Source organism: Xenia sp. Carnegie-2017, unplaced genomic scaffold, assembly GCF_021976095.1.
Source record: "Xenia sp. Carnegie-2017 unplaced genomic scaffold, XeniaSp_v1 HiC_scaffold_2, whole genome shotgun sequence".
In the NCBI taxonomy this organism is placed as follows: Eukaryota; Metazoa; Cnidaria; class Anthozoa; order Malacalcyonacea; family Xeniidae; genus Xenia; species Xenia sp. Carnegie-2017.
This window is the reverse complement of record NW_025813482.1, coordinates 4,732,367-4,758,584: the sequence shown is the minus strand read 5'-3', so window position 1 is coordinate 4,758,584 and position 26,218 is coordinate 4,732,367. Positions and strand designations below refer to the sequence as shown.

The 26,218-nt window shown below is 32.2% G+C and overlaps 2 protein-coding genes across 2 annotated transcripts in view; both read left to right on the top strand.

The window, feature by feature from the left end:
- LOC124439801 (neuralized-like protein 4) overlaps positions 1–17,437 on the top strand; it is a 59,099-nt gene extending 41,662 nt beyond the window's left edge. Inside the window, exon 21 of the mRNA XM_046990053.1 lies at positions 16,761–17,437. The gene's annotated coding sequence lies outside the window, so the exon portion shown is untranslated. The remainder of the gene's footprint in view (positions 1–16,760) is intronic.
- LOC124439800 lies at positions 1,371–25,881 on the top strand. Its single transcript, XM_046990052.1, has 13 exons — positions 1,371–1,471; positions 2,404–3,364; positions 3,872–4,581; positions 4,669–5,266; positions 12,240–12,521; positions 13,293–13,413; positions 23,059–23,186; positions 23,264–23,362; positions 23,710–23,856; positions 24,433–24,577; positions 24,646–24,764; positions 24,914–25,061; positions 25,338–25,881. Exons 2-13 carry the CDS (start codon positions 2,446–2,448, stop codon positions 25,615–25,617), a joined length of 3,696 nt encoding a protein of 1,231 aa, XP_046846008.1. The 5' UTR covers positions 1,371–1,471; positions 2,404–2,445; the 3' UTR covers positions 25,618–25,881.
- The last annotated feature ends 337 nt before the right edge of the window (positions 25,882–26,218 follow it).

The window sequence follows — 26,218 nt, the reverse complement described above, 5'->3', positions numbered from 1 at the left end:
ATTGTGTAACTTTGATCAGTTGTGTTTTAATTGTTGTTATATATCGTATTTACTCATACTTTTCACTAAAATTAATGTTTTATCGCTATAATAATCATATTCGCTTCTATTGCATAATATTCCGGTGCCTGCTTCTTATTGGCATTTTAATATTTAGTTAGTACGACTTTTACTGGTTATTACTGTCATTTGAAATCAGTAGACCACCGACCAACGCTTGTAAGTGTATAGTAATTACTAAAAAATTACTACGTTTTGTCTGTGCTATTTATTTTTATAAAATATTTTACAGTGGTTTTTAAGCAAGTAACTGTAAAAGATACTAACCAGCTGCTGACAAAATATATCTCATATTTCACATCTAAATTTTCGTTGATTTGTTGAACATCCGAATATGTTTAAAGTACTTAGCATGTATTTTTTCTTTTTCTAAATACCATTGTTAAAAAAAAACTATTAGATATGTTTGAATTTGATCTGTGAAATGTATAGTCTGAAGAGGTTTTTCATTTGTCTTACGGTTGGTTAGTATATTTCGTTTGAATTATTACAATACTGTTCAAAATTTCTTTTTTATTAACTAAAAATGTCTAATGGAAAACAAAGTGCCTGTATATATCATCTGTACATTTCATCACCTTGATGAATGGTAAAAATTTAACATCACGTCTTCCATAATATTTTGCTGGATGTACATACCATAAAAATCTTGATATCGTACACACATAAGAATATAGAAGCTCTCTGCTTTGCTTGCAGCAATTATTTGTAAACGTATTTTTTATTGCAGCAAGAGTTGGAGTTTCTGGCTAACCTAATGTACCATTTGATAATTAAACTTTTATAAAATAAACAACAAATAGTAAAATTGATAGAAAAGTTTACAAAGTTAGTCAGAATTGCTGCAGTACATACACACCTTCCTTGCTCTGCTAACAATAGTGAAATTATTGAAATAGCATAATAATTGAAAGCATTTATTCGTTCTAAAAATTAGGAACTGGACACTCTAGCTACGTGCAGTTAAAGTAACTAAAAAATACAAGTAGTATTAGTGTAATAAAAATACATGTTGAAAGTATGTTGTAACTAATAACGAACTAATGATTCTTACTGTCAAATTGTATGAGAAAATTTTCTTTTCTGTTTTGTGTTCCTGAGATCTAAATAAAGTTAGAAAACATCTCATATAAGATATATTAAGCATTTTTGCATCGGGATTCTAGTTTTTTCTATTCCGACAATAATACTTGTAAATTTTCCATATATTTTTAAACACTACGGAGCGCGCTGAGATAATACTCAAAAAAGTCTTTTTATCAGTGTACTTCCTGCTGTGATCTTTTAAATAGATCGTAATGCAAAACAGGTATTCGACACAGTTTGATGGTTATAATCTGAGGCGTACAAAAACGACGACAATATCAAAGTTTGTCATCTTGTTAAACACTCAAAGCTCGTCAAATTGATTGTAAGTTTTTCAGACTAAGTTGTGTTGTATTATATACACTAGACTATTAAGTGCTAGCTACGCGTCAAGATGTTACTGAGTTGAATATAAGTAAAATGTTTAATGAAAAGTTTCATCTTCTTTCTATATGTCGTAGTTGCTCTCAATCTTTGAGCTATCTACATCATTAGCGGTGGAGATATTTACCGCCAAAAACGTAGCTAAATCAGAAAAAAAATGTAGAAGCGATAAATATACAGAGTAAAACGTTTCTATAGAGTTTAAGGTTTTCGCTGATATTACCACCATTAATAAAGTTATGTGTCTATGGAAATCTTAGAACATGGTTATTTGCAAGTTTAGATTATTAACGTTTGTGCTTGGGTCGATGTTATTCATACTTTCTCAGGTTAAAGCTAAAGGCGACAGTATAAATATATACTGGTGGGCGGAAGTTGACACGCAAGCAATTTTTTCACGCTGATTGTACACTGCTCTTAAATTGGACCAAATATTTTGTATTGATTGATTCAGAAGTATGGTTTAGTGAACAGTGATTTACTTTGCATTTAGGCTAGAAATTAATATGATTCGTAAACAAATTAAAAGATATTAAATCAAATTTTGAAGATTATGGAATAGTTTACATACAGAATAAGATAAATATAGATAAGCAAAGGTTTGAAGGAAATAAGTCAATCTAAATGCTCATTGAAAGTTGAAACGCCTTTTTTGAGTATTGTATGTAGTGCATTAAATCAATGAGTAACCACAAATTTTGCGAAATTTCTGTTTGCAAAAGATTAGAAAGAATTGTATTGGCCAGTATATCTTTGATATTTGGCGCATGCAAATATATTTTAATGTTACAAGGAAGAATTTGCTTTTAACGTCTAACTAATCATTGGTAATAATAGTCAAATTAAACAGATAAATTTCCCGAAATTAACTAGAAAACAGAGTTGGAATGTTCTACAGAGACATGTATAAGTAATATGGAACCAACTAATGAGAGCTCAGATAAATCTGTGCATTATTATAAGAAGAAATCAAACTCATACAGCAGTCAAGCAGAAGCTATGTCATTTTTTGAAGAAGGAAATTTTAGTATGAATAATGGTGATTATGGAACAGCAATTGAAAACTACAAAAGATGTTTAGAAAATGCCGACGAGGATAAATTCAAAATGATGGTTTATTTTGGTCTGGGTAACGCTTGCACCCTCTCTGATAATTGGGAGGAAGGATTGAACAGTTTTAATCATTGCTTAAAGTTTTCGTCTGAAGTTGAAAGTGAATATTTTGAACATCAAGTATACCTAGGCCTGGGGAGTGTTCATTCTACCATTAAAAGATTGGAGGAAGCCATGAAGAAAGATGAAATGGAATGTCTCTGCCATATTGCATTGGGAGGATTGAACAAGTCGCTTGGATATTATGAGAAATCTTTGGAGCATTATAGAAAAGGATTCTCTTTTATTGATTATGAACACCAAGAAGCAGAAATGCAATCTCGACGACGGAAAGAAAATCAACAAGGAAATCAACAAGAACAAAATAAGCGGCGTGAACGACCGCGACGACCAAGAAAAGTTGGTGGTATTAACGTTGGTAAAGATTTCGTTAAACATAACTTAAAGAGCCTGTCAGTAGTTACTTCAGCTGGAATTGTCAGTGGAGTGTTGGCTGTTTCATGGGAATTAGCAGAATTGTTTGATAAACTTGAGCAATATAGGGAAGCAGCAGATATTTATGAAATGTATCTGGAGATTGTCAAAGAAGATGGAGATATAGAAAAACAAACGAACGTCATGAAGCGTCTGAAGCAAATATACTATGAAGACGAGCGTCATTACTTAATGGATTCAATTACAACGAAATTACAAGAAATTGAAGAGAGAAAAAAGAACCAAGGTACAAAACGCACATGAATTAAGAGACAAATATGCTAATTAACAAATACTATAAATTTAAGGTTGAAGATTAAAAATATCTCCTTTGAAATTCCCGTAGAACTTGTTCGTTGTGGAAATGTTTAGCATGAATTCAATGTAAAATACGCACGCTTTTTTAACTTTTATGCAAAGTACCTAATAACTTTTCGTTTAGTTACAAAAACTAGTTTTAGTTTTTGTTTTTCGATTTTGCAAAACAATACTCTCGTGATATGAGTAAAAGACATGGGTGAGATTTCCCGTGAAAGAGCTTTTTAGAGCCATTCTTATCAGAACTTATTGCTTAAATGAGTGGTTGTAATATGTTTATTTGTTGTTTTGTAAGATTTTTTTCACAAATTGTCTCTGCTATCTGAATCGTTGGTGCAATATTGAAACTCGAGCACTGCTATTTATTTATTATTTGACTATTTAGCTACAATATATTACTCTCTCTATAAATAGAATACTTTTACTACTATTTCAGAATTGCAGCTGCGTGAATGGAAATACAATGATAAATCGACAAAACATAAAGAATTGTTCTTAAAATTAATTGAGTATGGGAAAGACCCTAATGTTGAGGTTAAACATGTGGACGATGTACGTGTAGTTTTCTCGGAACAGTTTTTACTTGGCAGAGGAAGTGATGGAACCCGTGTTTATCTTGGACTGGGAAAGGATGGTTACGGTAAAGCAGTAAAACAAATTCTTCGAGATAATACTTATCTGGCACAGAAAGAAGAAGAAATTTTTAATGAAATCAATGCTAAGAAGTCGGATTATGTTGTAAATTATTATTGCTCGAGACAAGATACAGGAACGGATTATGTCCATTTGATTCTCGATCTATGTGAAGAATCGTTGGAGTATTTTGTGCTATCCGAATCAAATAGTTTAGATTATCTTCAAAAATGCCTTCCCGACATTTTCAAGCAAATATTGAACGGCTTAGTTGATCTTCACAGCGATCCACGTCCCATTCTTCATCGAGATTTGAAACCTTCCAATGTTCTCCGAGACACACAAGGCAAATTCTTGATAGCCGATTTTGGTATTAGTCGAATTTTGAAAGACTCTCAGACATACAAAAGCGAAGCTAATAGGGGAACTCCGCATTGGATTGCCCCTGAATCTTATATTGTTGATAAAAACTTTCTTGATAAAGCACGTTACAAACCAGAGTCTGATGTAATGGTAGGTATTGGGTTGTTACTATTTGCAAATTGTACGTAAATTTAATTTTTACATTTTATGTACTCTATTATGTTTAATTTATTTTAGAATGCGGGAATGGTGGCTTACTTTGTTGCAACAAAAGGAAAACATCCTTTTGGTACTAAAGAGTGCATACTTAAAAATTTGTTGAATGGAAAGCCTGTTGGCTTAAAGGAAATCAGTAATTTCGAACTAAAGGATCTTCTTTCGTGGATGCTACAACTTAAACCCGAACACAGGCCATCTGCAAAGGAGGCGTTAAAACACCCTTATCTACTATCTGATGAAGAAAAGTTTGACTTGCTGTGTGAAGTTGGGAATCAACCCGAGATAAAGATACAGCATTTAGATCATCTTCTCTGCTCAGATGTCTATGAGGGGATAATTGGTCTCGAAAATTGGATGAACCGTCTCATTCCTGAATTCGATGATCATTTCAACAAGAAATTCTACGACTCTACATGGTTGGGATGCTTAAGATTCATACAAAACGTTGATCAGCATTGGCATGATGAGCATCATACAAAACTGTCACCATATATCAAGGAAGGCAACTATAAAGAGTATTTTGTACGGGTTTTACCAGAGCTTCCTCTTCTGGTGCACAGAATCATAAGATTAAATGAATGGATCTTAAGACCCGATATGGAAAAACGTATTCCTAGTAAGTTACAGCCATAGAAATAATTCTTCAGTTTTAACGATATTGCTAGATAATATCCATTTTCCCGATTGGTAACACCGGAACATATTAGGGTTTTTTACTTATTTGCATTGTTTGTCCGAAGCTCTTGTAGCGCTTTTGTTTCTCCGGTTGAAAAAATGCAAAGTATAGCATATGCGGCCGAGAAATCTGTTTAGGTTTTTTTCTGCAATTGGTTTTTGTAAATAGTAAATCCATTCCTTGATTCATGTGCAATTCGTCACGCACGTGATCTCGCGTTACTTTCACGTATGTATTATGAGTGAAAAATATAAAACTGTTAAAGGCTAAGACTATACATACGTGGAGCCACACGTAATCTTGCGCGTGACTCCATAAACATTTCACATGAATACAACCATTGAATTCTATAATAACTGGAGCGGATATCTCTAACACGACTTTATTTAGCAGCTGACGCCAAAAAATGGAGAATTTGTTCCATTATCGCTGAGATTTACCGAAATTGAGTGCTTTTCCGAAAATCTCACAATTTCTCTCTCCCCCTTAAGAAAGAGTGAGGAAAAATTATATGTTTTTTAGCATGTTTGGCATGCATTTTATGATGAAAATCACTGTAAAAACATAAATTTCATAAAAGTGAGTCTACTGTAGTTGCCAGTTGTCGGATTCCACGACCGATGCCTTTTTTACCTATTGACGAACGAGCTATTTGTTGGCTACATATGAATGAAGATTTGCGCGTCGTATCTGTCGTTCAATGGTTTGCTCGATCAAAGTTTGTAGTCTGCACGAAACAAAATATATCATATTTTATCTCAACGGATCACGAGAGAAATGTTAGCTCATGTATTCTCATTCGTTTTTTACTTTCTTTCATGGAATGGCCTTCTTCGCAACACTTGTAGGATTTGTTTTTGTTCATACATCTCGCGTTTTGTAAATGAATAATGAAAAAAATATTGTATACAAATCACGAGAACCTTTAAGATTTTTGTGGTCTTCTGAACAAGAACTGCATCAAATACTTGTCAAGTTGTAGCATATTTGATTTCGTTGTAATGATGGTGAAATGGCAAAAATGCAAATAATTAAAACATTTAAATTACAATAGTGCTTATAATACATAAATACACAACTGTGAATTTAATACTTCTCTTTTTTATGTGTTTCCTATTAGCCACGTGAGTTCAGAATTTGATTGACTAATAAAGCTTTCACCTCAATAATGAATTTTACACCCATATTTAATATTAGTTGTTATGGGATTTTTCCCTCTAAGTATGGTGTTGTTTATACAAGAATAATGAACTGCATGTACACGTGTTAAAATAAGGCAATAAAACCAAATGAATTTAACACATTTTGTTTTCTTTAATGCTAGAAGCTTAACAGCTTTTCAGAAATCATAGAGTTATCAAACTGTACTACCTGTATTTCATTAATATTATGAAATGAATTAAGAAGCAAAAAATTGAAGAAAAACTTGGAAAAGTCAAAACATTTGCCTGGTTTAATACAGCAAAAATAAAGCAAATGGCAAATTTCCATTCTGTATGTTATTAGATAAATAGGCTCAAAATATTTTTTCAGCTAAAACTGAATTTAAGAAGAAATATGTAGCACTGAGGTTTTCATTACTGAATCCTTAACGCTTCATTATGGCATGCGTTCCATATAAGTAACATTCAAACAACATTCTACTAAAATAATTTAATAAAGATATGACATGATTTTACAATTTAGTTATACAAAACAGTTGTACAGTTGCAGTACGTCATCATCAATCTTAGTATCAATATTGACACAAGCACAAACTTTATGGTCTTTTTACATAACATTTCATCAAGCATCAAGACACACAAAACCTTGTTATCTTTATTTGGTATTTGACCTTTACTTTCAAAGCATTCAAGGCATCTTTGTTAAATCCATTATCTCCATACATAGAATTAGTCTAAGTTCAATTAACTGTTGGACAGGGAAGTCTGTAAATCATTTACCTTTGTTTGTATTCAGCCTTAGCATTTTCAGTTCGACTCTATCTGGTCAATTGCACCTTCCAATTGTCTTAATATAATGATCTAAGAAATAGTGGTACTGCAGCATATTCCAGAAATATTTTGCTATCCGATCATCTCTTCATGTTGTCAGCAAATTGATCACAACAAACTCTGCTCTTCTTCATGGGTTATCTTTGGGGGTGATCGTTTTTCATAGTATCTGCCCACTGAGTAAAAAGAGCAGAAACTTTTTTTGCGTCAGGGAAACTACTTTGCAAATAGATGTACGGTTTCACACATTAACAAATAAGTGAAAAAGTATGTTGATATTTAAAAATAAAAACAAGAAAACATCAGTCGGATTTTATCGCTTAGGCTTCAAGTTCAATTGCTTTTCAATTTTTGATGAACAAACAAAACAAATATCTCATCTGTGAAAGCGGCATGTTCCTTTTTGTGGACACTACGATATCCAACAATTGAATGATTGAAGTGTTGGCATTTTAAAAGAAATGCCAAAAAAATATCGTGCTTGTTTTTGAAAACTGCTGTATAAATAGCTATAGATATCAGGGGGAGGTGAGAATATAATTTTTTTGCAAAGCGATCATTTCAGCGGAAATAGGTCCATTGGCCGCCATTTTTTGGCGTCAGGTCCCAGTCCACATAGCCGCTCCAGTTATTATAGAACTCAATGAATATAACACCTAGTTTATGTAATAAATGATGACGAATGATCAAAAAAACGAAAAGCTTGATTCAACGTATGAGAAGGAAAGCATATTTCTAGCTATACTTATACACAGAAGAAGTTTTGATTGACTCTAACTTTGGATGACTTTCTAAGAACCATGCTCTAACTATCGCCATTACGAAAAATGATCTCAAGTAGCAAGTTTAGAGCTATCAACGATATGTATATTAGGCGGAACACTGATATGTATATTAGACTGGATAACGCATCTCTTGAGAAAATTGAAGCAGGAAGATCGATCGTTTGCTACTGGCTTCATGGGGGGTATCGGTCCCACTTTACTATACTTTTTTATTACAAAATAAAAGTTTTCGCGTTTTTATTCCTTTTACAAACTTCTGATAAAAGCAAAATTTTTATGACATGTAGAGGAAAAGCGATAGAGAGTTTTAACCCTGAAGCTCTGTTTTTTTTTGCTTTGTAACGACTGAAAAATAAGATGGCAAGTTGTATTGAAATTTGAAAGTTGAAGGTGACGAGGACAATTTCAGCCGTGCGAGGCATTTTTAGAAGATGAATACTTAAATTACAAATTTACAACAAAGTAAGAACAAAGGTATTCATATTTTCAACATATTCATCGATATTAAAGTTGTTCACATAAGAACTGGTTGAAAACCTTGCTTCGCTTAATGACAACAGAGGTACTTTTATTCGCATATTTTGATGATGTACATCTCGTAGAGTTTGATGACACCGTTTTCAACTTACTATTGTTCATCAAAATGTCTTTCTGATTATTTTTCTATGTCGATTTGTTTTATTTCTTCACTGATATAATTAAGACGTAATTTGAAATTATTATGATATTAGCGATGTGAATAACAAAGTGTTGTTAAATAAGTAAATTTGTAGCAATCTTCCATAAACGTCATTGCAGATGAAATTTTTGTAGCAGTAGTAGGATTCTGTAATATTTGTTTATTTTTTAAGCAGCATCATATAATCTCCAGTTTGTTTCAAAACAATGCAATTCGACTTTGTACCATCTCAATTTTCTGCCATTATAAAGCCAAGAAGACAAACTTTTTAGGATTAAATATCCTTGCTGGTTGTTCTGCCCTTTTGACGAAAATTTTACTCAAATCAAAAGTTTGTAGAACGAATAAAAACGTAAAAACTGTGATTTTGTAATACAAAAGTATAGTGGAGTGGGACCGATACCCCCCACGAAGGTCAAAATCAGATGAGCCAACTTCCGGCTTCAATTATCTTACTGTATTTTATACATGGTGCGTAATATTCTTGCCTAAATTCTTGCAAAATCGTGTATGAATAAAATTTTGCAAGATCGAAGAAAAATCTTGCCTAAATTCTTGCAAAATCTTGCATTAATAAATCTTGCAAGATCATAACAAAATGTTGCCTAAATTCTTGCAAAATCTTGCATGAATAAAATTATGCTAAATCATGAAAAAATCTTGCCCAAATTTTTATAAAATCTTGCAGGAATAAAATATTGCTCGATCTTGACAAAGTCTTGCCTCATTTCTTGGAAAATCTTGCATGAACAAAATCAATTCTTAACTACTTATTAATATTTTACTGTCCTTAAACATCACAAAGAAAGTATAAAAGTCAAGAAATTGAAGAAAACACTAAGCTTTGGGTTACAGTGTACTTTTCATTTCTCTTAATTAGCGTATAATTTAAAAACTACATGGTAAAATTTTTTTAAACTTGGCCATATTGTAGATATTTTTAATGCTTAAAGTATATTTTACCGTGTCATTCCAAATCATTCCAAATCATTACTAAACAAAGGACTGTTAATAAAAAACTACACGGTAGAATTTTTTTAAATTTTTTCATACAGTAGATATTTATATTGTGTAAAATATATCCAAAATCTGGAGAGTGCACAAAAAATAAATTGTAGAAAATCATCGACATAGTTAGATGACACGAATGCGCGTAATATGATCTTATGTAATTAAGTTGAGACTTCCAAATCATTACTAAACAAAGGCCTATAAATGAAAAACTACACGGTAGAATTTTTTAAGCTTAGCCGTATTGTAGATATTCTTATTGTCTATAACATATCCAAAGTCTGGAGAGTGCACGAAAAATTATTAATACAATTTACTTTTTACAAAATTGTTTCAATGTAGTAAACTCTGTTAGTTTGTTAATACCCAATTAATTATGCAGTGACGTAACAGTGCTGGTTATCTTTCTTGAAAGTTTGTTCTAGTTGCTCATCGCTTTTAATTTTTTCAAAATTTAGTGAATCTAGTAAAGTAAATGACATAATTAGTTTACTTTATTATCTTATAATTACAAATCGGCTATTATTTACCACAGTACTTTTTTTTCTATCGCATTTTTTTACGTTGTTAACACGATGTTAACAAAATGTTCGTGTTGCATTATGAACTTATATGAAGTTACTTTATTTCGACGATTGATATAGAATTGAACATGATTTTGGGCAGAGTTTAATTACTAACGCTCTTGCCCGTTTCTGCTTCTTAATCATGTCACTGTAGCTAAATAGGAATGCAGTTATTTGAATGTTTTATGCAGTGCGGTGTTTGAAATTAAATGAAGATATGATCTTCGCACTTTGCTGGACAATTTAAGCAATCGTCTCAGGACCTGAAAAAATCAGGTGACTCAACGGGATTCGAACCCATGACCTCTGCGGTGCCGGTGCAGTGCTCTGACCAACTGAGCTATGAAGTCACACAGTGGTGAGCAGGTCAATATTGTTGGGCTCATGTTTTCTCGTGAAATGAATGTCATATGAATGTTTTTAAAAGTCTAGTTTTTTATTAACAGTCCTTTGTTTAGTAATGATTTGGAATTCTCAACTTAATTATCTAAGATCATAATACGCGTATTCGTGTGACCTAACTTTGTCGATGATTTTCTATAACTTTTTTTTTGTGCACTCTCCAGATTTTGGATATACTTTAGGCATTAAAAATATCTACAATATGGCCAAGTTTTAAAAAATTTTACCGTGTAGTTTTTAAAGTATACGCTAATTAAGAGAAATGAAAAGTACACTGTAACCTAAAGCTTAATGTTTTCTTCATATTCTTGACTTTTATACTTTGTTTCAAGGACAGTAAAATATTAATAAGTAGTTAAGAATTGTTTTTTACTGTTGTATTTGATAGAAAAAGTGTTTTAAAGAGGATTTTTCAATTCATCATTTTGAATGATAAATTTTGGTTGAATGTGGTGATAAATGTTGTGATGAATGTTGTGTTGATTGTCGTGCCCATGACTTGAAAAACCTAATGAATAATTTAATCTTGGTGTACAACCCAATGTCACAATGTCACAATTCACTTGTCTTGAAATATTCAATAAATTGCTTGGCAAACATTCAACGCTGCGGAAAAATTATTCAACAAAACATACCCAAAAATATTTAATAGCTTGTGATGAACACAGTGGTGCACCATAAAAACAACAACACCCACTAGAGTTATCAGCAATATTTGTTTGTTTCGCTGTTTGCAATGAGTATGGCAATTTAGTAAAAAAAGATGGTTTTCAGGAGCTAAATAATGCAACATTTCGTGCATACATGAAAATGATGTTAGAAAATATAGATAACACAAAGCAAGCAACAAAATCTCACCGTCATTTTTCAGAAATAAAAAATATCAAATGATTAAGACAAGCCAATATTAGATTGCAGGCATACACGTACGAGAGCTATCATTATTTTTTAAGTAGGGTGGGGGGTGAAGTAGGTATATAACCCTCATTTTATAATAAAGTAACGGACTTATTGACTTCAAATTACACTTCATAATTTCTTTCTTCTTTATTTTTCGTCCTCCCAAGAGTAAAATCTGCTCAAGTTGTCAATCTTCAAACTGTTTTAGCAGAGTATCTGCCTCCACTCCCCAGTCCTCCCTGTCCCTTACGCCTATTGGTGGATGTTAATCATCTCATCATTTTTACATTCTTTTCGTCTTTATGCTTATAGTTTACTTTCAAAAAATTACACTTTAAAACAACATATTTTAATTGTTTTTACGAAAAACAATGACTCGATAATTGCTTACATAGTAGAGGAACGTCTTGGAAGAGGCTGGCAATTGATGCTTAGTTATGGTGATTTGAAACAAAAAAATCTTTTTTGTATTCAGGTCATTGGTCATTGGTTTGAGAATAAAGGGCACGACTTCTTCGTTTGTCTTGTTATGAGTAATCACGCATAGAATAGTGATCATTTCATGTTTTTATTCAGCTTTACGTTACGCTTTGGAAGATGATGATGATGATGATGATGATGAAGACATTGTATCTTCAGTCAGACGAACGGACCGTTATAGTTTCCATTTCAAGCACAGCAAGTCAATATCATTGAGCTCAGATAAGAGAACAGCTGAACGTCAATGTCAATTTTTGATGCCTGGAAATGGCATAGTTTTTAGTGATCAACCTTTACGAGATAATGAAGTGTTCGAGGTTTCTGTTGATAAGTTGGTTCCAGCCCTGTTTGGAAGAAGTGATATTACACTGGACATAGGTAAGCTAGTAAATAGTTATTTGGATACAAATTACAGCTCCTTAGCGTATCCAGAGCGCTGTAAACGCTTAATTTTTAAAATAAGTAAAACATCTGCGTGGTCATTTAGCCAGATCATGATTTCTTAATAGATATAATTCTAAAGGACAAAATAGTGATTCTTTTTCTTTGCGAAAGTTCATTCAAAATTCAAATATTCTTTTCCAAATTCATACTTTATCTAATCAAAAAACAATTAAGACATTTCCCTATATATTCGATAATTAAAGGTTAACGTTGTTAAAGTTACAATTCTTTAAAGTCCATCTCACTTAGTGGCATATCTACCATAGATAATTCGGGAGGGCAATATTCATATATGAATGCTATAATTTGACGAAAAAAATTGATTTCAAAGGAACTCCATAAGGCAGACATGAATATTGAAATAGTGCTCCCTCCCTCCAAATATTGAGCTGGCTACGCCACTGATCTCAATATACTGGTTTTAGCCACTAGCTTATGGCAATTAAATATTATGTTGACACGCTTATTTATATATTTGATTAAAATATAAGTAAAATGTATATTATGTAAACGTTAGTATACCTAAATGGGGAATGTCATCCCAAAGCCTTGATTCTTTTTTTCCAAGTGTTGCAAGTACGTTAATGCGTAAAAACAACAACAATAACAACAAAAACAATAACAACAATAGCAATAACAATAACAACAATAACAATGACAACAACAATAACAATAGCTTTAACCCGTTACATTTGCAATACTTAGGAGTGACGTCGTTGAATCCATCGTACATGAATTTACCACAAACAATGACTGATCTTACAACTGGAACGTGGATGCTAAGTGGTGATCAGGTCGTGAGAAATAAAGTAATAATCAAACGAAGGTCTGTTAAACTTAATCATAGAGATTAGCAATAATATAGAAGCAGCTAAATTGGAGTTTAAAACAAAAGAACTTCATAGACGTTCTTCAATTGCTACACCAATATGGCGGTTATGACGTCATGTGAAAACGCTGAATAACTGAGTTTCAAATAACTTACAATAAGTGACTAACAACAAACGAGTAAATAGTGAGGGATTTTTCCTTGAGAGGTTCAAAAGGCAAAGATCGTTGGGTGGTAATTTATTACATGTGAGCATCGTTCATCATTTTGTAAACAGAAATATTAACTGAGCAAATCATTTTTCCTTTTTGATGTTTTTGATTATTTTACAAAAAATTCTCCAAAGTTTACTCATATAATGATTCGTTATCTTAACTGTGTAGATATTGTCAAGATCTTAACACCTTATCTATTGGAGATCGTATTGGTGTGTGTAAAAGAGATAATGACTCTCTTCATTTTTTCATTAATGGAAAAGATCAAGGACTTGCTGCTTCAAGTTTATTCCAAGGTAGCAAGAGTAATAAAGATAATATTTATAGTAGTATTATCTTGAACATGTTAAAGATTCACGTTGCATTTGTTAATATTCCTGTTGCATTTGAAGAAGTTTTTGCTGTCGTCGATCTTTATGCAAGATGTACTAAAGTGTCTATTGTATCACCTGGAGGTCCACCATCTGTCTCAAACTCACATCTCTTAACAGGTTTGTACTTTGAATCCATGCCAGCATAGATGCTAGCTAAATTAAGAACCGAGTTCCAATATCCAAGTCAATTTATTCAGCACACATCTGGATGAACACTATTGAAAGGACAAAAAATGGTCCACGAGCTTTTGACTTTAAATGTCAAACACTCATGCATTTGTGCTTTCTTCTTGATAGTCCGTACAAGTAATGCGCTCCGAAGTCGTTCAGTGTGATTGGGTAAATATGGTCACGTGAGTATCTCACCGCCATTTTTGTTGCAAAAGCGCAAATTATAAATAATTTTTATAATAACAAAAGACGAATATTAAAAAAATGTTTACAATGATTTTATGTTTCGTTATAATTGTGCTAGTCAAAGCAATGAAGAATAGAAACTTACGCGCTCCCTTGTGGCAATAACAGTATTAAGGCGCATAAATTACACCCATTGCATTAAATAAATGCTTTTCATAGTTATGATCTATAAACAACGGAATAGTAGTGATCACGTGAATAAGACGGCACAACAGAAAATTTGTCTTTCCTCCCTTTAATGATCAATTTTATTTTGGCTGGCTTTTAGAACAAAAATGGCGGACGCTAAGCAATTTTACTTACGCATGTAATAAAAACGACAAGTTTTTTTTAAGTGCAAAAAAACTTGTCGTTTTTATTAAATGCGCATTATCAATAGTGCTTTTACGCAGTTACGGCAATTTTACTTACGGTGTCCCAACTCATTTTTATGTGCTCTTGTGAAAACCAATCTGAGCTCAATGAATTAAATCAATCAACGAGGCTTTGCAAATCGATTATGAATACATGTAAGAGGAAAAGTTATAAGGTTTATCTTAAATTTATCTGCTTCGCATTATTGTTATTTTCTAAAAGAGACAAAGGATGATTTTCGTGTTTGCACTGGCTTATAAGAACATGATAAACAAAAAAGTATATATGTATACTCTTGCCTATAAAATCAACATAAACCGTCGTCTCAGTTACCCAGGCACCAGCATCATCTTATGTGAATAATATTATACAGATAAACACAGTTGAATTGCTTCTAAGCTCTAATTACATTTTTACGTCGTTGTAAAGACAACAATTTGGAGGCCCGCGCGAAAAAAATTTCACAAGCACAAGAATTATGCATGACAGTTATTTTTTCTAAGCTTTCTGAAAATTAAGATTGCTAATTCATATTATAGCTATTATAAATCAAGTTCAACAAAGGACAGTTTCTGCGCTCCCGGAGAGCACAAGTTTACCAATGGCAAATGTATTCTTTGTAAACGATGCAACCAGTGTTGTGGTTATGGAGCCAATTGTATAAATGCAAGCCAAAAATATCCATCTCCAGGGGGATAAGAAATACGTTAGATGGAAAGTTGAAAGTTTAAGCCTAAGGTTTTAATAAAAAGTTTTTTAATTTAATCAGTGCAAGTGCTTGAGCAGCTATATATCAACGAAAAGCTTCTTTCATCTTTGACATAATTGAATTGCGTTGTATCTTATTGAGTGATAGCTTAAGCGTAGAAAATGAGATAAGGAGCTAGTCAGTATAACGATCCCTGTACAGTAGTAATTCCGAGGTGGGGAACGCCTTCCTATTAAAATACAAATTCTCCTTACAAACTATAAAACAAGCACTAGGGTGTAGATCTCAGATTTAAACTGATCACTACCAATCTATACAAATCATCTGTCCTAGATCTTTAATTAAAAAAACTTACATTACTAAAGGAAAATGAAAATGGGAAACAAGGCTTAGGCTGTGGAACAATGTGGTTACTTATCGCTTAGACTTGGAGCCTTAATTGTTGATCACTTTTGTTTTCAAAGTTATTTATGAGCATAGTAAATTTTAGATGTGTGCACTTTTTAACAAGCTGTCTACTGTGCAGCTATCAATTTTTGTATGTATGTATGCTTGCCGCAGTTGTACATTTAGCTTTGCTAAATAACTAGAGCATATTATCACGTGACTAGATGAACATTTTAAACACGTAATTCTAATATTGTTAAAAGTTTAGTGTTTCTTCATTTAATCTTAGTTTATGTGGCTGCGGCTATGGTGATGGTGGTTGACAAAAATGTGGAATATGTATGAATTGTGCTGAAATATTGAAAGATATGACCAAACATGAGCAAATTGTGAAAGCAATGTGTTTAGTGTGGATTGACTAATGTAGGGAATGTTTTTCATTCTATTATACAAAATGACAGCTTTTTCAATCATATTTCATTCATATAAACAGAACATCAATGTTACTATTGCAAGCAAGCCTTTCTTGCTATGTTTTAATGTTTTATATGAGATATTTGTTTCCCCAAGTGTAAAGTATGCTGGGTGTGCTGTCTATTCCAAGAAGATAAGCCGATTTAATTAAGCGTATAAGGAATTAACATCTAAACTTACATTTAATATAATTGGCTCATAAATCATAGCTCTTAATAAAAAAAAGCGATCAATGCATTTAACATAACAGAGTAATTTTTTCACATGTCGATCAATAAACATTTTTGGAAAATGTTTTCAATCAAATTTATGTCTCTGTTTTTGTAGCAATATATGCATGTGCGATTTAGAATAATTTCATACCGATGTTTTATGAAAGAATATGTTTTTTATTTGATAATTTTCCACTGTTAGCTTTACAGACCCAAAAACTTGAAAAGAATCAATTGCCCAGGTAGCATTGCAAGTTTTAATTCGACCTGGATCATACAATGTTGGAAGAACAACTGTAGAACTTTCACAGCCATTTGATTCAAATTTCAGTGATAATGAATTGGAATGGTCGACGAATGAAAGAGGAGCAATAATTGTAACAGGATTATTGATCAAAGTTACTTAGTATTTGATTATTGATTTGTATGGCATTTACTTTGTTTGGTTAACTGTGATTTACACTAGCTTTTTAATGGCTGTTATTTAATGATAATTCAATTAAATTGTGACAATATCCTAAATCAACCAATAGAACATTATTCTAAATGAAGATATGATCTTCGCACTTTGCTGGACAATTTAAGCAATCGTCTCAGGAATATTTCATCGTCTCAGGAATATTTTGCTCTTGGAATATTTTATGTTGTGTATTTTTTTCATAATTTACAAAATTACTAAAATTTGTACCATCCATTAATATCACAGTGACCAGTAAACATAGTTAATAAATACAGTAAACATAATTAATAACCACCGATGTAATAAATGGTGTTGTAATTAAATAAGAATTCGATGTACAAAATATTTTCAATTTCACTTATTTATTTTTTAGTTGTAACAGGTTTATTGATCAAAATACAGTAGTGTTTGATTATTGATCTTGAATAGCATTTACTTTGTTTGGTTAGCCGTGATTAAAACTGCCTTTGTCGTGGCTGTCATTTAATGATAATTTCATTTAATGGTGTCAATTTCCTAAATCAACCAATACAACATTATTCTATCTCACCTCACCAAATTAAATTAAATTTTAGACATTTCATTTCTTTACGCAAGCAGTTAAAATTGAAGCTTTTACAAACCGCTCTCCCTGTTTTGAGATTAATTTGTTTGATCGTTTTGTACTTTTAGATAAAACAGACGATGCTAAAATACATAGAAGTTGACACTTTTTTACGAACATTTGCTGAGATGATAGTCTTGACATTTTTTAATTTTCTATATTTTTTGATACACCCTCTACAGTGTCGCCTTCTTCAAATTATAAAAAGCAATGCATTTGCTGAGATGATAGTCTTGACAAAAACCATCTTTATCATCTAATTCACCAAAAACAGAATTTAGTCTTCCTCATCAACAGTTATTTTATCACTCTAAAATAAATTTATTCTCATCTCAAACTGTAACAACGAGTACTTCCTTAATATTGTTTGCAAATTCTTCTGAAAGCCATTTGATTTCATAGTTGGCCGTCCACCCTTGCGTTGAAACATTGGGCAAAGACGGTGATTTGACGACCTCCAAATCATGAGTACTCAGTTGGCAGTATGCGAGTGAAGCTTCAAAGCAGATTGGCAGAAAGGTAATAAAGATAAATAATTTTCAATATTTGTTGTACTCTTTCTGGAACATTTTGTGTCAAATTAATCTTACGCTCTTCTTAAGACATTCATCGAGAAGATCCACAAATTCTTCTAGAAGAGCAATTGTATTATCTGTTAGACTGCAGATAAATCCTACTAGTTGAAATGCTTTGTGAAATTTCAGATTCTAGGATTTTCCTACAAGCTCCTTTTCTAGTGCAAAAAATATGAAATGCAATTATAGCAAGTGAGTGGAAAGCCTTTGAGACGTTTAATACTGACATCACAGAGCCACAGGGCTCTTCAATTTTCTAATTCTAAAATCAGTAAAACATTTGTCTTTCTCATCAATTCATTTTGCTATCGAAATAACTATATACATCAGCATCTCCAGATGGTAACGGAAGATTATGTTTTTAATTGGAAATCTTTTTAGGGCATGTTTACATTATGGAATATATGCAACCTTTCAACTGTATCAGTCTTGTTACAAACGAGATCATTTTAAACGCAATTAAAATTTTCACGCGTAATTTTTATGTAGTTATTTTCACTGTGGAAATATACATTTCTTTTCACATCACTATTTTTAGAATCTTTACTCTTTCCTTTAGCAATCTCTTTATTATCACCAGGATGAGACGAACCTCGCTTTATTCTTGAATTTTTTTATTCGAGCGAAACAAACGAGGAACTCGTTTTTATTCTGCGAATGAAAGAGCTTGTTTGAAGATTTTAGAATTCAATCTAAATTCTGCAAAGCATTTTAACACTTGGGGCCGGTTGCACGAAGCTTGAATATCGTTATACATTAAATACTCATAGTAATATTCTCGAACTTGTCAAAAGACGTCTGTATAGTTTTGTCACGGCAAAAGAATTTTGTAATCTTAGAAGCAATATTTTCATTCAGTGATTGCTCAGTTCAAATTTTATATGTTTCCCTTTTAAGAAATTCTTTAACTTTTAAAACGTTCAACCTGCGCCAGGGAGCAAACTCGAATTTAACGGAGTAGCTACATGTATTTGCCATTTTAGAAGAATTTGTCATGTTTTCTTCGTAGATACCAAGAAAAAAGCATGTATTTACTAGAGACCAGATGTTTGGAAAATATGTAGCAAAAATTGCTGAATTATTTTTCTCGCTCAGTTACCCCTCTGTGGATCTATGTTGTAACCTCACATATACACTGCAAACTGTGAACCAAGATTATGGAGGTCATCAAATCACTTAAGGGTCGCTGTGCCTAATGCTTACGCACGGATGAACGGTAAACTGTGAAATCAAACGACTTTGTTTTGAAAGAATTCCAGGCAAAATTGAGGAAATACAACTAGTTGTTGTTGCAGTTCGAGATGAGATTGAAGATTTATTTAAAGAGATGAAGAAATTATAGATGAAGAAAACTAAATTATTCTGAATTAAAGTTTTTAATTATTAATTTCACTATCTAATCAGCCCTGTTATTTTGGGGAAAATGTGTGTTTTCCTGTAAAAATCTATGTTCAGTGCATTGTGACATGGATTTATTCGAAAAGCTGGAGCAAAATATGAATTCATTTTCTCCAGCCACAGGTGGTATTTATAATTACCTAAACGACAGCCTAGTCTATATGAAGAATAAATGTCGGTTTTCGATGTTCTTCTTTACAAAGGTAAGTCTTTTATGGCCTCAAAAATGTACAATAACAATAAAATTTGTAAATTTGTGTTTGAGAATATAAATTTAGAATACTTATCTTGTTCTGACACCATAATCGAAGCATCCAATATATGACATTGATAAAATCAAAGTCTGACATCATGATCTTATGGGTACGCAAACTACATATAAATGAATAACGTTCAAAGAACTCTTTCCAGATTTGATGTTTAATGTTGACCATTATCAAATAACATCAACAATTAGGAAAGTGAAAGCTGTGAGTAAATGAACTATGAAATCGATAACAGGAACTTCAAATTGCGGCTATATCAATATAATATCAAATTAAATTTTAAGTAAATGTTCACACGACAAGCTGATAGTCACTAAATTGTTTTCAGGCTCAAAAATTGTATATTTCACGCATGGGTTAAGAATAAGATTAATGTTAAAAGCGAATGCTGTTGCCAAAGTTCAGTCTATCTACGAGGCTATTTTATGCATGGATAACAGTGAATTTTGTTTGTAAAGAGTTAAGTATTACATTAGAATATTTAAGCATAACTTTGAAAACCAACTAAATAACTTAATCTTGTTGTTTACGCCAAGCTGTCGAAGTAAATTGTTAGGAAAGAATTTAAAAACAATCTTGGAATCAAGTCAGAATAATTAAATCCTTCAATAAAATTTGTAACTCGCGTCTGGAAGTGTATATGGTTGCTGGATTGAGGCAAAATTCGAAACGCTCTTTAAATATATAGTAAATTTGTGTTATATCAATGAACGAAATGTTCAAAACAATCATCAGAACTTTCCACAACTTACAACTGCCCTGAATAGGTCCTAAATATTAAATATGACACTTAAAATATTCAATAAAATTGTCTAGCATACATTCAATGCTGCGGAAAAATTATGCAATAAAACAAACCCAGAACTATGCAATAGCTTTTGATGAACACAGCGGTGTACCATAAGAATAATTAATTCACAAGAGCCATAAGCAAAATTTCTTTGTTGGTTTGTAATGAGTATAGCAATTTAGTAAAGGATTTTAAATGGATAAGCGACTGAAATGGAAAACGACAAAGTTCTTGCTCTATCAGTTTCTACAAATAAAACACATAGAAAGAGGCGGAATACGAAAGCATATCCATTAGCAGAGTCAAAGCCAGGAACAAAAGATCGATAGTTGGGGGGAGGGAAGTTAGTCGTATTTGCATATGCATGTTATAATCCGTATAAAATGACGGTTTCAAAGAAACTCTGCATGAAAAATACAGCATGTCTTGAATATGCGTGCATATCGTTTGAAAAAATAGATTGCACTAGGCCAACTATATTCTAAGAATAAAAAATATCATTATCTTAGACGATCGAGGCCAGATATGCAACGACAGACTGCGGAGCATGGACGTATGAGGGCTGTCATTACTCCCAATGAAATACGCCTCACTTATTCATTTCAAACTACACGTCATAATTTTCTCCGGTATTTTTCTTCCAACTAACGTACTTTTCTATATTCAGTACTGTCTTTGCAGAGCAGCTACTGCTGTCTCCCTTCCCCTACTTTTCCCTTTCCCGTTTGCCTTTGGGCGGATGTTAATCATCTTATTTTTTGGGCGTTCTTGTCGTGTGTACGCTTAGCTTCATTTTTAAAAATCACAGTATCATATAGAGATAAGATAACATGTTTAACTTCTTTCCACAAAAAAAAACGAACATATACTCAATGGTACATACATAGTTGAGCAAGAATTTTAATATGGAGCATAGTGGCCAATTTTTGATGCTTGGTAATAATAATTTGATTCATCCTGGTCTGTGGTCATCAGTTTTAACATATCAAGTTGAGAATAAATGGTGCGATTTTTTCGTTTACCTTGAAATGATTTACGTAAATTAGTAAATATATTCTATGCTTTACTCAGCTTTACGTGAAGCTTTGGAAGACGAAAAAGGAGAAGAGACTGTACCATCAATCAAACGAACGGACCGTTATAGTTTCAATTTCAAGCACAGCAACTTAATATCATTGAGCTCAGATAAGAGAACAGCTGAACGTCGATGTCAATTTTTAAATGCTGGAAATGGCATAGTTTTTAGTGATCAACTTTTACGAGATAATGAATTGTTCGAGGTTTGTGTTGATAAGTTGGTTCCTGCTCTTTTTGGAGGAAGTGATATTACACTGGACATAGGTAAGTTATATAATGACCTAAAATGCTATAAACACTTATTTATATATTTGATTAAAATATAAGTAAAATGTATATTATGTAAACGTTAGTATACCTAAATGGGGAATGTCATCCCAAAGCCTTGATTCTTTTTTTCCAAGAGTTGCGCGTATGTTAATGCGTAACAACAACAACAAGAACAACAACAACAACATTAACAATAACAACAATAACAACAATGAAATCACTCGGATTCAAGTGAATACATGAATAACAATAACAATAACAAAAACAATAACAATAACAAGACAACAACTATAACAATAACAATAACAATAACAAAAACAATGACAATAACAATAACATTGACCATGACAATGACAATAACAATAACAATAACAAGACAACAACAATAACAATAACAATGACAATGACAATAACAATAACAACAGCAATAACAACAATAGCAATAATAATAATAACAACAACAATAACAATAACATTAACGTGTTGCATTTGCAATACCCAGGAGTGACGTCGTTGAATCCATCGTACATGAATTTACCAAGAACAATGACTGATCTTACAAATGGAACGTGGATGCTGAGTGGTGATATGATCGTTAGTGATAATTTAATGATCAAACGGAGGTCTGTAAAACTTACGTTGAAAAATGTTATTTTGAATTCTTAAAGAACTGAAAAACGATGGAAGTAAAGGATAGTTGTAATTTTAATCACCCCAAGGGGTAGTTGTAAAGTTGAAAGTTAGAAGCAGCCAAGTTTGTGTTCCAAACAAAAGAACATCACTGATATGATTATGGCCGCTCTTACGTCTGTAGTGAAAACGCTCAATAAGTGAGAGCTGACTGACAAAGTACGAGTAAATAGGGAGGAATTTCCTACATGAAAGGTTAAAAATGACTGCAACTTTGAAAACCCAGTTTGAGAAAACAGAGATTGACTGTAGTAATTTATCACACCTGAATAATTCATTTTTTTGTGAACATTAATTGAGTGAATTAATCCAAGAAAATTTACTATAAGTTTACTCCTATAATGCAGTTTTCGTTATCTTAACTGTGTAGATATTGTCAAGATCTTAACACCTTATCTGTTGGAGATCGTATTGGTGTTTGTAAAACAGAAAATGGCTCTCTTCATTTTTTCATTAATGGAAAACACCAAGGACTTGCTGCTTCAAGTTTACCCCAAGGTAGCAAGAGTAGTAAAGATAATAGAAGGTAATATTATCTTGAATTCACGTTGTTCATATTCCTGTTTCATTTTAAGATGTTTTTGCTGTCGTCGATCTTTATGCAAAATGTACCAAAGTGTCTATTGTATCACCTGGAGGTCCAACAACTCTCCCGTACTCCCATGCCCTGGAAGGTTTGTACTTTAAATCCGCACCAGTTTAACAGATGGTAGCTAAATAAATTATCGATTGAGCTCCATGTCTATTTAATTATCCAATGAAAACTGGGATGATCTAGCTATACTCAGTCCTGGGTTTTATTCTATTATACAAAATGACAGCTTTTTCAATCATATTTCATTATTATAAATAGAACATCAATGTTACTAATGCAAGCAGGCTTTCTTGCTATGTTTTAATGTTTTATATGAGATTAACTCTATGCTTATAATGAGTGCTTTTATCTGTATGATTTACAAATGAAAATATTTTATAACTTTTCCCATTGAAACAAAAAAAATCATTATTTGAACAAATCAAGGACCATCATTGAATTCTGGAACAAGTTATCAACAAGCAGAGAGACCTCGACCTATTCCAAAACCAAGGACAAATACTTCCCCAGCTACAACGACATGCAACTATCGAAAACAATGTGAAAGTTTTCTTGAAACTTTGAACATTTCAGGTGAGTGCCAAATTCATTTATCCCATTATTAAAGACCCCAAGTATGCAGCATTAAACAATAAAAAATGTGCAATGATACAGTTGTGTTATTCAAGTAATCGTCAAAGTTAAAGTGGCGGCCTTAAAACTTGCAAAACCTTCATATTATTTTCATACCAATTGTTGAAACAAATTTTTGCATAAAGTGAATGAAGTAAAAAAAAAATTCACTACGTTATGAAAAAGAAAAAAGTTTAATCACTGTTTCAATTTGATTTGTATTATATTTACAAGAGTATTAGCGTAAGTGTTTGATGTGGAACAACTAAGTCCTGTACATTTCATTAAAAAGTGTATTTTGAATGAAGCGACATGGCAACAAACCACCAAATAAATAAATGATCCACAAGATATAAAAACCAACGGCAGAAAATAAGCATGTCTGCATAATGACCATGATTACAAACTTGTTCTCAGAATAATTCTATCCCGTAATTCAACAGCTGCAAATACGATGATCTTTTTTGGGGAGTTCACTGTTCTTTGAGATGTGCTTATTAAAAATTTTATTTTGCTATTCTTTGCTATTTTTTCCAGATAATTTTTTTGACAAAACTCCAGAATACAACAAATGTTTTTGCGATAACTGCCATCAAGCTCGTGGAGATAAAGAATGCTACACTCGTGGCAATCCACCAAAGACATATGCTTTACCTCTTGGTTGGAGCAGATTTGCCGTAAAGTAAGTTAAAAACTGCCATTTGCATGGTTATTTTCTTAAACTCACTCAAACTTTACTTTCACTCACAGGGTTGGACCACAAGGTAAAGCTCTAAATATATTTAACAACTGGCATGTTGCCTTCCATGGAACACAGGCGAAATATCTTCAGCCAATATTTAATAATGATCTACAACTGCTAATGCCAGGTAAGCTCTGTGCAAGCTAGTGACACAAGTTCTATTTTCTCAATACAATTATTTTTTACCGGGAGCTATATGTGAAATTTGCTGGTTTTGAAATACTTTGAACTGCTTTAATAAGTTATAGTAAAAGACACACACAATATTCCTATTAGGCGATGTTGCTTTTGGTGGAAGTACGTTACGCGAGGGAGAAGGACATTACAACGATAGTTGGAAACCACGTGGCTTTGACACTAAGCAAATATTTGTTTCCCCAAGTGTAAAGTATGCTGGTTGTGCTGTCTATTCCAAGAAGAAAAGGTGATTTAATTGAGCGTATAAGGAATTGACATCTAAATTTACATTTAATATAATCGCTTCATAACTCATAGCTCTTAATAAGAAAAAGCCATCAATGCATTGAGCACAACAGAGTAATTTTTCCACATGTCGATCAATAAACATTTTTAGAAAATGTTTTCAATCAAATTTATGTCACTGTTTTTGCAGCAATATATGCATGTGCGATTTAGAATGATTCCATACCGATGTTTTATGAAAGAATATGTTTTTTATTTGATAATTTTCCACTGTTAGGTTTACAGACCCAAAAACTAGAAAAAGATCGATTGCCCAAGTAGCATTGCAAGTTTTAATTCGACCTGGATCATACAAAGTTGGAAGAACAACTGTAGGAAATAAACAGCAATTTGATCCAAATTTCAGTGATGATGAATTGGAATGGTCGACAAAAGAAAGACCAGCAATAATTGTAACAGGATTATTGATCAAAATATCAAATGACAGTAGTGAACAGTCATACAGTGGTGACCAGACATGGAGTCAACAAAGTAAAACATTATCTTTGTTTGGTTAACCGTAATTCGCACTAACTTTTTAGCAACTATTATTTAATATTAAATTGTAACAAATTTTCTGACTTAACCAACACAACATTGTATCAGTTAATAATCAATGTGCTTTTTGAATATAACATTGTATGTTTTTGATAATTTAGTGACTAAAATTTAGCACAATTCCAGCAATATAATAGTGACTATAGTATGTATAGTATTCGTATGTAATAATATATTAAACAGTGTATAATAAGTATTGTAAAATATGAATTTGATATGTGTAATATTTTTATTTGTTTATATTTTGACTGATGTCTCTTTGAAAGAAAGAAAGAAAATGAAATTTTTACTGTTCCTTTTTGGTATTTCTATTGCCCAATCCTGCTGATTCCGTATTTTCATAAAGATTATAAAATAGAAGTGAGCTATAGTAGTGACCTTTAACTTGGAAGAACAAGGTTGGAAGAGCAACTGTCGGAAATAAACAGCCATTTCATCCAAATTTCAGTGACGATGAATTGGAATGGTCGACAAAAGAAAGAGGAGCAATAATTGTAACAGGATTATTGATGAAAATACAGTAGTAAACAGTTATCTTGATAATATCAAGTAAAACATTAA